The sequence below is a fragment of the Poecilia formosa genome, unplaced genomic scaffold (genome assembly GCF_000485575.1).
Source record: "Poecilia formosa unplaced genomic scaffold, Poecilia_formosa-5.1.2 Scaffold316, whole genome shotgun sequence".
NCBI classification, from domain to species: Eukaryota; Metazoa; Chordata; class Actinopteri; order Cyprinodontiformes; family Poeciliidae; genus Poecilia; species Poecilia formosa.
The window spans coordinates 25,639-40,124 of NW_006800255.1; the positions used below are offsets into that span (position 1 = coordinate 25,639).

At 38.9% G+C, this 14,486-nt stretch overlaps 1 protein-coding gene across 1 annotated transcript in view; it reads left to right on the top strand.

Moving 5' to 3' along the window:
• The window catches only part of LOC103152550 (plexin-A1), a 36,666-nt gene extending 24,534 nt beyond the window's left edge, over positions 1 to 12,132 (top strand). The window contains exons 11-15 of the mRNA XM_007573046.2: positions 1,836 to 2,026; positions 5,080 to 5,249; positions 6,057 to 6,269; positions 7,437 to 7,587; positions 9,753 to 12,132. Of these exons, the coding sequence (XP_007573108.1) occupies positions 1,836 to 2,026; positions 5,080 to 5,249; positions 6,057 to 6,269; positions 7,437 to 7,587; positions 9,753 to 9,848 (821 nt within the window). The 3' untranslated portion in view covers positions 9,849 to 12,132. The remainder of the gene's footprint in view (positions 1 to 1,835; positions 2,027 to 5,079; positions 5,250 to 6,056; positions 6,270 to 7,436; positions 7,588 to 9,752) is intronic.
• Positions 12,133 to 14,486: the final 2,354 nt, after the last annotated feature.

Consider the following 14,486-nt stretch of genomic DNA (forward strand, 5'->3'; position numbering starts at 1 on the left):
CATCCATCCATCCATCCATTCATCCATTCATTCATTCATTCATTCATTCATTCATCCATTCATTGTCTACCCTTGTCCCTTAGTGGGGTCAGGAGGGTTTCTGCTGCCTATCTCCAGGGGTACACCCTGGACAGGTCGCCAGTATGTCACAGGCCTTGCACCAACCACCTTCACCAAAAGTTTAATATTTAGGCTGGAAGCTAGAATAACAAACAGGACACTTACTCTTCTTCTTCTGGTATCTAAAGAAATTACAAATGAGAGATTTCAGGTTTTTTACTAATGGCTGTGTGAGTTTAACGTTTTTTTTTACACAGCACTATCCAAAAGTAATTGAAAGCTAACCAACTAGAAAAACGTAGAACAGCCAAATAGTAACCAAAGCTACGAGTGACTATGTATTAACAGCCTCCTCCCAAAATGCTTACTCACCTCAGATATGTCCACCAATTAGGAGTTGGGTCAATGGGTCAAACCACCCAAAACTTAATTAGATGAAGTTGAATTAAAACTTTTGAATGTGACCTACAGCAAAAATCAAGAGATGTGTTAACTAGGATTTGATATCCTCTCTCTTGCGCTTTTACACCCAAATACTTTGCAGACTTGCGAAAGGGAATAAATTTACTTTTAAACAGCTTCTCACATTTCTATGCTTCCTCTGAATTCGCGTTAGTGATAGTAAAACCAGCGAACTTTGAACTTTCATTGTGCAACATTGAACACAACCAAAAAATTGAGTCTTTGGTGCGCTGACTGATTGGAAAATTATCTTACGTTTCAATTTCCAGCTGAAAGTTGGATGATTCGAACTTAACCCTGTTAAGTTTTTGGTGCAGCTTTAAAAAATAACATGGTAGGCAGAATTTTATACCACAAACAAGTGTAGTCAAAGTATATGAGACCTTATCTCACACCAGAGACAGGATGTTTTAGTTCTGTAGATTGTTAGTGAGGATGTATATATCTATGTGATTCTCAGACAGCGAGAACATAAATATAAATACTTCTTGTTGATATTGTCCCAGTTTTATTTAGCAGACTGATACTGTTAAAAAGTCACTAATATCAGCCGACACCAATGTTAGAGCCACTATATGGTGCATACCTACTGTCTATTATAGCTGTGTTGTAATTACTTAAGGCTCTGTTTTTGTTTGAACGTGACAATCTGGGTGTGCTTGTGGAAGGAGCTGCACATGTGAGGGGAAAATAATCGGCCAGCCATGGTTCATGATGAGTTTAGAGTTAAATCCTGCTGACAAAAGCAGGCACACCACCCAGTTTTTCACTTTTCTATCCCGTGTTGTTCTATTACTCCCCCTCGCACCCCCTTCTCTCCTGACCTTTTAGTTTCTCTTTCCTTTTAGCCGGCCACCCACCTCTCCCTGTCAGCTCCTCCACCGTTTCAGCTCTTCTTCTCGCGCACTTTTCCTTTCTCAAGCAACAAAAGTGATTGTGGCACGTATCGGCTTCTGCCTCCTGCTTTCTGGCCCCGGGAGCAACAACTACTGAGCAGATAATCATAATCGTGTTCCTCTGTTCACTCCACCTCTGCAGCAGCACCCCACACACACACTTTTCTATGGTAAAAGAAACCATTGCAGATATCTCACTGCTTCACTCTAATCAGCTTTGACACTCACACTATAAATAATGAAACAGACACAGAGGCTAGAGGGAAAAAAGTGAGTGAGAAATATTGAAGGAAGACGGTGTTTCTGTTGAAACTAGGAACATCTTTTTTTTTTTTTTTTTTTTTTTTACAGCATAACATTGTTCAAAGAACTAACACATTCCTGGTAGATCATCTTCTCTGGTGATTGTCTGTTCAGAGAGCATGCTGAGGACGGCCAGCAGTCCGGACAGCCTGCGTTCCAGAACGCCAATGATCACACCAGACCTGGAGAGCGGCACCAAACTGTGGCATTTGGTGAAGAACCACGACCACTCGGACCAGAGGGAAGGGGACCGAGGGAGCAAGATGGTCTCTGAGATTTACCTGACCAGGCTGCTGGCCACGAAGGTACGATGCAGACAAGTCGACGGGCGGGAACATAACCTGACACCGTTAAACTACGCTAAACTATAACTAATTTTAGTAATATCGGTTTTAAGAGAACATGATGGAACTCACGTGTTTTCTTACGTCTTCCATGTTATAGTGACCTGGTGGTTTAAATCCTGTAGTAAAATTTGTTGCATGGAGCCAGAGTAGATCATCTGAATAACTGCGTTTTATTACAAATGTGAGCAAAACTTTGTCAACATTCAACTGATGTTGAAGAAAACACAATTTTGCAATTACAGTAAGAAATCCACTTAAAAATCACCCAAGAATACGTTTATTTATGCCATGAGTTGTAAAAAAAAAAAAAAAAAAAAACACATCATGCCATCATCCTCCAACTTTTTTGTCTTTTCTGCCAGCAGCAACATTGCATTGTTGGTCACATGACTTGTGTGATTCAGAGTGTTTCCATTGTAGTTTTGGTGATATATTCTAATTTTGACATGGCCGAAATACCATCTCAAACTAGCACGAAAACTTTTTATCAAAAAACTTTTTTCTTTTTTTTTTTTTTTCTTCAAAATTAGGATGCATCAGTTAAGCATATTTATTTTCATAATTTCAATTTGTGCAATTATATATTCAATGGAAACACAGCTACTGAGTGTAAATGTATTTATATATAGCACTTTTAAAAGCAACAATGAAATCAACAAAGAAAAATCTTGAAAAATATTTATTTTACTGTAAAGGTTAAGGAGAACAGTTAAATAATGAGGTGCCAAATTATTTAAAATTTAAAATTTAAGTAAAAGAATCTTACTTTTCTCGTGAAAATGATCACAAAGCTGAAAACTGGCTATAACAGCTGCTGAATTTCTTCAACGACACTATTTTTGTTCCTATTTTTGTGGAAATGCAGATAAATTCCCAAGATACATATTTTAAGTTCCAAACTTCTTCTCTCTTCGGGAATCTTTCATCATGTTTCTCCATCTGGCCCTCGCCGTCTCCCAGTTCTCCATCTCTTATTTAATTGTAGACCAGGGAAGGTAAATAGAGCAATGGGCAGCAGTTACAACAGAGCCAGCCTTTCAATTTCCACTGGCAATAAGAGAAAGAGATTAATAAAGGCTGGGCTTGGGGTGCAGGGAGGTTGATACTGGGGATGTCAGGAGACAGGCAATTTGTTAGGGAATTGAAGATCTGGTCATGCATGATAAAAATAAAAAAACAGATTGGTAAATTCAATTGAAAAGCAAATCTCATCCCTGTCCTTTCAACATCACATTCTTTCTGTGGCGAGCAGTCTGGACATATTGTCTCTGCAGATGCTAGCACTTTTATTCCTGCTTGAGAAAAAAATTATTTTTTTTTTTAGTTACTAACGCTACTCAACTTTTACTGATGCATTCTCCAAAAGGCAAAAGCTTTTTTTAAGCTTAATTATTTAAGCTAAATTTGACTTTTTTTTATGCTGAGAGACTGACAAAATTAAATATTTGTCAGAACTAAAGTCCATTCTTTTTTTTTTTTTTTAAAGATTTTTTTTTTGCTCTAGTGGCCTTTATTTGATAGTTAATTGACAGGAAAGTGGGTAACGAGAGAAGGGGGAAGACATGCAGCAACGGTCGCCAAGGCCAGGATTCAAACCTGCGACAGCTGCGTCAAGGACTAGGGTCTCCATATGTGGGTTGTGCTTAACCCCTGCGCCACCACAGCACACCCCACTAAAGTCCATTCTAATTTGAACTAAACCTGCTGTCACATTGTATCATATTTGTTGACATACATAAAAATACTTGTGTCTGGGTCTAAATGAAAAGAATGGAAGTGTTTCTAAAACAAATCCCTTCACATCTATGAAACGTGTGTGTGTGTGTGATTGTAATTGGCCCTCAGTACACACACAGCATGTGAATTTGAGATAAAATATGTTATATTCACTGTGTTGTGTTGCATCCTGAATGGGGTACGTTATGTTAGCCATGATGTGAACATCTGGGGTTAAAAGTTCAACGTCCTGTTGACGGTCTAGGACATTAGTGAATCATTTAAAAGGTTGTTCTGCTGTTTCCCCTCACTGAGATGAGTGAATCTTCATCAGCGCAGACAGAGAATCTGCATAATGTACCATGAGATCAAGGAACATTATTATTGCTTATTGTGGCGGATGTATACAGATTCAATGCTGATACATGAGTTTGCATATTCCATGGAATCAGATTGATGCAAAATAATGTGAAATGGCTGTAAGATTACACACATTACTGAGCCAGTCAGGTTGGAAATGGAACCATATTATTGGTAAGGTCTTTAGTTTTGCCTTTCTTTTTCAAAATGTTCTATGAGCTCAGAGGTTGATTTGATACGTTAAATATTAAACCTGAGCAGAAGACAAATAACAGAAATGTTTAAATAAAAAGCCTTTCCAATAAAACAAAGGTCAGAAGGATTAACAAGGCGACACCATCTGTTTTAAAATGTCACAGAGCTTGTCAGACATGAGCACCCAGTTTCTGCTCTTTAGCTTGTCATTTCAAACGCTAATGCCAAACACCTCTGAGCCATTTAGGCCACTAATCTGTGTGTGAAACACAAACCTCGGTGCTCAAGGTTCAAACAGCAAATTAACTCAACTGGGGCTGAAAAAAATACAACCACTGGCAAAATGGTGGGAAATTCCGATTGTTGAAGGATGACTGGTTTTATGGATGATGTAATGCACATTGTGGCTCAAAAATTTTAATTACTAGCAGTAGTAGTGGGAAATACTCAGAATCAATAAATGAGGAGAAGAAAGGAATTAATGGTGTACAAGTGTAATTGTTAATTCAGAGCGTTGAAAACTGTTGACTCTGGCTGATTGACAGGAAATGTGGAGCCAACAAGAGAGCTGTCAGTTCAAACAATGGAAAGAATTATGAAACTCTAAAAGAGTTTTGAGAACTGAAACATCCTGCAGAAAATATTTTTTTGTAGTTCATGATTAAAACTCTCTAGAGATAATCTAAGTTTCTACATACATTTCTCTTTGCTTAACTCTCCGTGTTCATTTTTTCTTCCAGGGTACATTACAGAAGTTTGTGGATGACTTGTTTGAGACCATCTTCAGCACGGCTCACAGAGGCAGCGCTCTGCCGCTGGCCATCAAGTACATGTTCGACTTTCTGGACGAGCAAGCCGACAAGCACTCCATCACAGATTACGACGTACGGCACACCTGGAAGAGCAACTGGTGAGAAACAAGGCTGGTTGTTTCTTTAGACTGGAAGCCATGAAAAAATGGGTCAGTGCTAAAAAAATGCCTTCAAGTTGGGTTAAGTTTATTAAAATAAATTCTAGTGGGGAAAAAAGCTGTCTGTAAGAGGCATCGAATATAATGCTGTAAACATTCTTTGGCCGTCCCATTAAAGTAAAAAACCTCCGATGCCTTTGGGTAACTTGGTACTGGTGCTAGGTGAAAATCTTTTCTCCAAACTACTGGAACTCTGATTGTGTGCTTTGGTCAGATGAGATTTTTTTTTTTTTTTGCTCATATTTCTCACTGCATCCACAATCGGATCTCTATGTGAAGAGTTTACGACCTCAAAACGATGCTACGCAGAGAAGAACGTAGAGGTCAAACAGCAGGGAACTGTTTACAGAAGGAATAACGGACACCACCGTCAATGGAGCAATCTGAAGTTATTCAGCAATGGTAGCCGTCAGCATCATCTCAAGAAGAAGGAAGCAAATACAAACAAACAGAATCAATGGTAGTGGCTTTCTGTGGAGCATTGGCTGCATTTTCTGAAGAGAAGTCCGTTTGGATCACATTAACTTACGTTGCCTCGCGTGAGACAACGTAAGATGCTAGTCTTGTAGTCTGTGATGCAATGAGGTGTCATTCAGGCTGTAAATACCACCACTGCTCCAGGTGATTCAATTATATTTTTTGAGGGTTTTTTTTTTTACTGAATGACTTGGTTTGTTTTGGGTTCATGTGTTGCTGAAACCTGGAACGTGAATGTTATTTCGGTGTGTTCTGCTCTGCTGCCTCCAGTCTTCCTCTGCGGTTCTGGGTGAACGTGATTAAGAACCCTCAGTTTGTATTCGACATCCATAAAAACAGCATCACAGACGCCTGCCTGTCCGTCGTGGCTCAAACCTTCATGGACTCGTGTTCGACGTCAGAGCACAAACTGGGGAAAGATTCGCCTTCAAATAAGCTCCTCTACGCTAAAGATATCCCCAACTACAAGAGCTGGGTGGAGAGGTACGTCCAAGGTGAACCTGAACAAACCCAACTTCAAACTTACTAAATCTGACCAGAGGTGAGCAACAAATCTACAGCCCTGAAGTCAAAATGGAAAATATATCCATTTTGCTGCTGGAAGGTAGGAAAATGAGGCTGAGCTATAAGATCAAAGTTAATTACACTATTAAGCAGCTGTAAGATTAGAACAACATTATAGGTTGAACTTTAGCTGCTGCAGGCATTTAAAACATAAATACATAGTTGAATTAAATTAGGGCAAAGGAATTATGTGCTGTAATTACTGCTGCTTTACTCCTGGCTTATTAATATAGATTACAGCGTTTTCAGGGAGCTTAAAGTATCAGTGAAAGCCGCCTTGCTTGAATTCTGCTCTCTAAGCAACAAGTAAGGACAAAAACATATGAATCTCTCCACTTACTTATCTTTAATTCAGCTATAGGATGAGCAAAGGCAACTTTTCGGGAATCAAGTTGGATTTAAGCATCGTTGAATCGTGCTCATATTGGAAGAGATGGAGTTTTTAGGTTTTGTTTTTTTCCATTCCAAGAATTTCAGGTTTTCCTCTCCTGCTGGTAAATATTAAACTTGCATCCAGCAGATCTATTTCTTTCTTTCCAACATGTTGAATGGGCTGCGGCTTCTTTACCAGGTTTACATGATCGAACAAAACCCCAGACAACCTGGGATAATGAGCAGTTTAGTGATACAAACATCTTTTTTAGCGTCTCCTATTGAATGTTTTTCAGGAGCAATGTTTATGTTTGATATGATTGCTGTGCCATGCAGTCACAGCCATACAGTTACCTAAAAACAAAGTAATGCAGTTTTTATTGTCACTTTTATCGTTATCACAATATTACCACAAAATATGGTGGTAAAACTTCCAAAAGTTTCTATCGCTCACCACTATTTTTATTACTTCTATTTCATGCTATAGTTCAGCTCAGTGGTCTTGGTTACCTTAGAGATCCACCCATCTTTTCCAATAGTCATGTTTAAGCAAATTTTGTGTTTGAAGTTTTCTGTCCAGCTTGACTTTTGCACAACCTCATGTTGCTTTTCTTCCTTCTATTTCACTTTTAAAGAAGTGACTGCAGACACAGAGTCACAGAGAGCTGAGCTCCGGATGACGGCAAACATAACTCTGCTTGACCTCTCTTCTAGATATTACTCGGATATTTCCCGTATGCCAGCAATCAGCGATCAGGACATGAGTGCCTACTTAGCGGAGCAGTCGCGCCTGCACCTCGACCAGTTCAACAGCATGTCTGCTCTGCATGAGATCTACACCTACATCATCAAATACAAAGACGAGGTGAGTGCCCTCTGAATACGGAGCTGAGTCAAACGGAAAGGAGAACGAGGCGTAATGAGCCGCTGGATGGATGGGCTGCACCTTCACTTGTCTTGACTAACACCATGAGGTCATTTTAATTCAATTACACTGATAAGCAATCTGCATGGTGCAGGCTGGAAGGTATTAGCGCCATTAGGATGCACATTAAGGTGTGAGCTCAACACATTATGGACCTAATGAAGCTTTACAGAATTTATCTTTTTCTTTTTTTGTTCTTTGTTCTTTGTTCAAAATTCTAAGAAAATAACACCTGTTGCCAGAGGTCAAAAACTAAATTAAACCTGATTTTTATTTATTTTATTTTTTTTATAAATGTACTTTTTTGCAGCATATGCTAAGATGATACCATTATGTGCTGTGTTACCGTAACGCTCCGAGGCAGAGGGAGGAAACGAAGACTAGTCAGTGTGAGCGTAATTAGAGAAACACTGTTTTTGACTAATTAAATGTGACGGATGTGTCATGAGAGTAAAGATCTGTTTAAAGACCGTAATTTGAACTGGCGGATTCCAACTATATTTTTCTTTAATATTATCATAAAAAGCTTTACTGTTTACTGGAGTCTGTCAGATTTGTCTGAAGTTTGTTTATATCAATAAATATTTTATTCTGCTAATGGTGTTTCCTTATTCAAATGTAATTTATTTTTCGCAGTGAAGACATTTATATTATCCCAGCTAACGTATCATAAAGCAGCTCTATATTAATATGTTTTGAACATATTAATGATTAATTATTCCAGGTCAAAAGATACAACTAGCTGCTGGATTCGTTTTGGCCAATATTATTTCCTTTACTGCTTTACTTTAATGAACCTTTCATTTCCAAAATAACTGGGTTTATTCCCAGGTTCACAAGAAAGGATTTACAAAACTTTTAAAAAATTCAATATTTGTGATAAAAATAGCTCTGTCTCTAAGGGAGATAGTAAAGGTAGCAGAAGCAGGCCGGTGGTATGGGTGGGCATTGGGGGGCATCGCCCAGAGAGTCAGCCATGCTCGACTTGAAGTTTTTTTATCTTTTTATTTATTTTTGTTTTTTCCATTTTGTGGTCAAATGTTTTCACTTTGCACTTTAGAAACAGCCCAAGCCTCACCCTATTAGTCTTTTTTAGAGGAAATCAATGCATCTCTACTGACGAGTTTATCATGAACAAAACTCTTCTTCTTTGGTGACTTCAGTCATTTCCAGTATCGTTATGTTTTTTTAAAATAAACAACTGTATATGTTTTCTTAGATTTAGACAGCTCAATCAAAAATCAAACACTGTGGACGCTTAATTATTCCGTCTTTACATTTTCACATTTAGGTTTTAAAAATACTAAAACTAGAAACCCAACATGATTATTTTCTTTTTTGCAAACAAACCTCATGTGAATTAAACACATTGTTGGTGTTGCTTCAGGTTATTTTGTTGTTTTCAGGTTATTAACCTCCACCGATCATGTAGGACTAAATGGATAAAACATTTAGTAACTGTTTTATCCAGATAAAACAAACTAAATCTACACTTTAACTTGCTCTACATTTGTATCTTTCCGTTGTGCGCGCGTGTGTGTGTGGGTGTGTGTTTGAGAAGCATGCTGCTCCCTCCTCTCTGTTGGTTTCTAGCAGCAGTATTACAGTAGTTACTCTCCTGGTTGCAGCTGGCTGCATTCAAACCAACTGCTCCCCCTCATTACAGCCTATTATCCAGATGTAGGCAGCTGCACGGTGCCGTCGCCTCCAACACGTGCCCTGACCTTACAGCCACACACACACACACACACGCACTCACACAAACATGCAAAGATGTGCTGAAAATGCTCGCATGTCCTTGCTAATGCGCTTCCACACATCATTAGGAAATCGTAGACATTCGCAGCAGCTCCTCCTCTTCCTGGGAAAACGACCCGTTGGATAGAACAACACTCTGCCATGCGCACGATGTCAGTGGCAATTAATATGCAATTACACAGGTTTTGTGGGTCCTCACCCCTGAACCTGCCGACCCTGCCAAAGTTGTCATCAACGATGTAATTGCAACTGAAAATGTGCAAATGGAAGCAAGCGTCATCTACAGTACACAGACTTCTAATCAGCGGCTGTGCTCATGGTAACGCTCTGCCTTGTTTTGCCTCCAGATCCTGTCGGCGCTCCAGAAGGATGAGCAGTCCCGCAGGCAGCGGCTACGCGGCAAGCTAGAGCAGGTCATTGACACAATGGCCCTGGCCAGCTGAGGGCCAGCCAATCAGACACCTCAACTAGTGCAGAACTTGGCTTAATCCACACGCCTTTCCCTCTCCACGTCTGACATCCATTTCCATTCACAAAGTTTTGAAATCTGTTGTCGCCACGCTCGCAAACCTCCCCTCCTCCTCACAGCGGTGGGAATGAGGCTGGAGGGAGACGGGCGACGCAGCGGCACGCCGGAGGGACAGCAGAATGTTTGGTCACCACACTTAGTTTTACTTTCTTCTCTGAGGCGCAATTCTTACTCTGATCAACCAAATCAAATGCAACTCCTAGCCTCAGCTAATGTGGACCTAAGCTTAAACAGGTGGGCTGGAAAAAAAAAAAAAACTGGTTTAGCCGGAGCTGGAACCCCTGTGGGAAGGTACAGGCCACCACTTGGTATCTTTCCACTGCCACAGCAACGGTTCAGACTGTGAGTCATCGAAAATCCAGGAGATTTCATCGCTCTACTTGATCCCCTTTCTGTTGCTGTTCTCCGTAGGGAGCAGGAGAGACGAAACATCAGGGACTCTGCAGAATGGTGGCAGGACATCCTGGCAGAGATTTACTTAGACGTTTCAGGAAGCCGCAGAAACGATGGGGACGGAGGACCGACCCGAGAACGTCCCCCGTTTCCGGTTTGGACTCTCCACTCTATCGGCGCAAAAAACAAAAAAACAACAAAAAAACAACAAAAAACAAAACACACCTCTGAAGTCCAACGAAAACGCCGTTACGCTGCGTTTAATTTGTCATTGCATCTGATTCTTTTCTCTCCCCAGTGCTGTGCCACTTGTGTTACTGCTGAATTTGCACAACAAAAGCTAAATCAAAAGAGAGAAGAAGATATATGATTAAATATATATATATAGATATATAAATACAACCCTTTGTTTTTAAAACGAATCAAAAAGTTGAACTTTTTTTCCTCCATTTCAATGTACAAAAGATGTTTCAGAAAATTTGATATTTCCTAGATGAAAAACAAACAAAAAAAAGATTATGAAAACAAGGAAAAAGTCGTCTTGTGCCATGTTTTACTTTGAATGTCGTTTAGTGCAGAGAGACTTCTTTTTGTTAGATAAAATGTGCTAATTTGATCATGTTGTCATGCTTAGTGACTGAGAGTTTTAAAAACAGGTAAATGGCAGAAATATAAGAATATATTACAGACGCTCTCTGTTACCTGAGTTCTTGGCGACCGTTGTGTGCTGTGGCTCCGAGGAGCGTAAAAAGACAAACGATGTCTGGAAGCCACCGATGAGCCAAACCAACCTACAGAGCTTTTGTGTTTGCTTTTTTTGTTTTGTTTTCTTAGAGAAACCAAATAGATCAGGATCAGCCGTTTTAGACGAGTTGCTGGTGTTGAAGGCGGCCTCATGCTGTGCCGTAGACCTGGAGGCAGTAGGTGGGTATCTACACAGATCCCTGGCACACTGTGCTGTGTAACTTCTAGGTCTTGTTTTCTAGACCTCCCCTCTCGTCTGAAGCGATTTATGGGCCCTCGCCCGCTCCACTGAAGGATAGTTTTGCTGTGCACAGAAAAGTGAATCAGTTTTGTCAAAGTCTGCAGTAAAGCCTGTAAAACTTAAAAGGCCCTTTTTTTTCAACTGTGAATGTGGTTTTTCAAAAAGATAATGAAATGTAGCTTGAAATATGTGAGTGTTTTTGTACAAGTTGAAGGCCTTTTTCTTTATGTTTTCTGTAGTTCTTATAGAGGTAAAAAGAACTTAAAAAAACATCCTGATATTTTTTCTTGCACAGTTTTCTGGAGCACATTAACTTTGAGTGCTTTGAAAGTCATTTTGTTGGTTTGCATCTTGTTCTGCTTCAGGTGCGATTTCTACAGAGGGACGGAAAACGGAGGGAAAGGGTTGAAACTGTTCACAAAGTTCAAACATAAACTCAGCCATCCATCAACATCAACATGTTACAGACAGACAATACAAATCACAAAATTAGATCCCACAAATATGTTAATTTTACTGGACTCTTTAGAGTTGTTGGCGCCTCTGGTAATAGTATGTAAAAAGCTTTAAAAGAAATTCATCTTTTATTGCAGTAATTTGGTCCCACATTCATTTTTTGGGGAAAAATCTATTTACGTTACCAGCATATTATGTTTTGTGTTGGGAATAACAAATAATTCCCAAAAGTTATTTCTTGGTAATGTTTTAACTCTCCACATGGGATTTGCGTGGGAGAAACCTTTACTCTGGAACCCGTTAAAAACAAGCCAAGCCATGATTTACACAATTAAATTCAACAATGAAACACTTTCCCAGCTTAGAAAAAAAACATTGCTGTGTGGACAGGAACTAAGAAGAGTCATCTTGGGGTCATCAAGTCTCTATAACAACCAATAAACTGTGATCTGCTTCCCACTTGGTGATTTGGAAAGTATTCTATGATGTTCACTTTACCGTCCAAACCCACCAGTAAATGGTGGAGCTGCCAAAAAGCTAAACATGATATGACAAAGTATTCACAGCAGGTGCTTAAATAATTGTGGCACCCATTAATTTGATAAAAAGGTTTTTATTTTATTTTTCTCATTAAATACATTTACTCAAAAGAAAAAACAAACATCTGAGATCATTCTACTGCAATAAAAATGGATCTTTTTGAGATGGTTTTTACTTATCTTTTTCAGTAATAGTGGAGGGCACTACAAAAGAACCTGTGCAGTAAATAAAGCTCAATTCTTCTGCTGAGCAGTATGTCTCCAAAGGAAACCGTTATCAATACCTCAAAAACAAACATTTTCTTCCGCTTCTGCAGTGCTTCCTGCATATTTATTCCCCTTGAAAAGACATTTTATCCGAGTCCTCCGGGGGGATAAGGCAGAAACTTGTGTTTGCTTTTAGTAACATCAAACCAGAACTAAGACTTTCTTAAGAATCAAGTTTGTACAATCCTGCCTCCCACCAGTTGTGTGTGTTGGATCACCTGGAAAAGCACACGCGTGCATTTTATGTTTTATAATGATCAATTTGATATGCAGCGGCTTGAAAATCTAATAATCTACAAACGGACATTGACAAACCAAGGTTTAAAACCACATCGCAAATTTTATTACGTTTTAGCTGCATGTTTGTGCCAGTTCAAAGTGATAAAAGAGTTTGCTTGTTCCACTGCTGCGAATGAAGAAGATACAGACTGAAAAGTGTGACCATAAAAAGTCTCCAGACGCTGTGAGACGCTTCCTGTGTGATAATTGTTCAGTCACAGCTGCTTTATAACAGGAAGCCAACATGTGTTCATTTGACACAAGTAGTGATTTCCACCCTTGGGAATGTTTGTGGTCACCTGCTTGTACGTTTGAGGAAAACTAAGGCAAAAGATGAAATTTAAATATAAATGTGTCTGACTTCAACAGTGTGTCGGGTACAGACAGCTGGTGATGACGGCTTATTAGTATCAAAATGTCACAATATGCCTGGTTCAATCTGCATAAATCCACATGCAATTGATTTCTATGATGTATGTTTTAGAAAATCAGCAAATGCTCATTCATTCCAGCAGGGTTGGCTTTTACCTTTTTTTTTTTCTTTTTTTTTTTAACTCATACACCCATTCCACTAAACTGGATTCATAGAGCTGCTTTCAGCTACATAACAGAGTTCAACTACATTATCTCAGCTATTCTCTATATTTTCTGAAAACCCTTTAAAGACCTAGTGTTCATCTTCTGCTGAGCCTGCCATGAACCTGAAGAACTCTGTTTTTATCTGATAACCTGAATGTGTGTCCAGACACATGGAATCGTTCTGTATGTGCTTTGATACTTGAACCACTGACTTACAGGGTAAAAAAAACGAAACATGCAGAGCGAGCCGACCAAAGCTTACAGTCATCCACACCAGGAAGGCAATCATGAGAGGAAGTTATCATCAAAATGTCTAATTTTCAGTTCTTCCACAAAGCAATTTTCAGTGTTTTGGATTTTTTAATTATTTATAAAATGCTTAATGTTTCTTCCTTTTTCTAGAAGTTTGGTCAAACTTAAGCATTATTACTTCCATGTACAGATATTCATTGAGTAATGAAACCATCTCGGGATGTGGACCACATCATTGATATTTAACTCATATTCACTTGTTCTTTAGATGAAAAATGCTATGAATTGTTTTCACAATCTTGAAACACTACTTAGGTTTACCCCTGATCTCCTTTGTGGGCAGTAAAAAAAGTGATATTTTTGTTTACCTATTCTATGTCTTGTTCTCTGCTTCACGTTGGGTTTAGGTACAAGATTTTTAAAACACTCATCTGAGGCACAGGAAGTTGCTTTGAAGACCATAGTACCTTTTCAGTTTTGATTTCTTTACATCTGTTTGGGATATTGTTCTTTTTTGAGAAAAAGAAACTCTAAAAAAGACTGAGGGAGTTGGTGTCTTGATAGCAACACTCTTCAATGTCCCTTGTTACCTTGGTACAATGTTGCTTCAAATAAAGGAAATAATTTCTTTTTTTTTTTATCTGTCAAAAGAAGAAAAGAGGAAACAGACAAATAATTTTAATGTGTGAAATTACCAACATAGTTCCAACATAGTTTTAAAATTAAGAAGTAATTTTCTTATTTAAAAAGACAAAGGTACAGAAAGGTGAAAGTGAACAATGACCAACACTTACAACCCCAC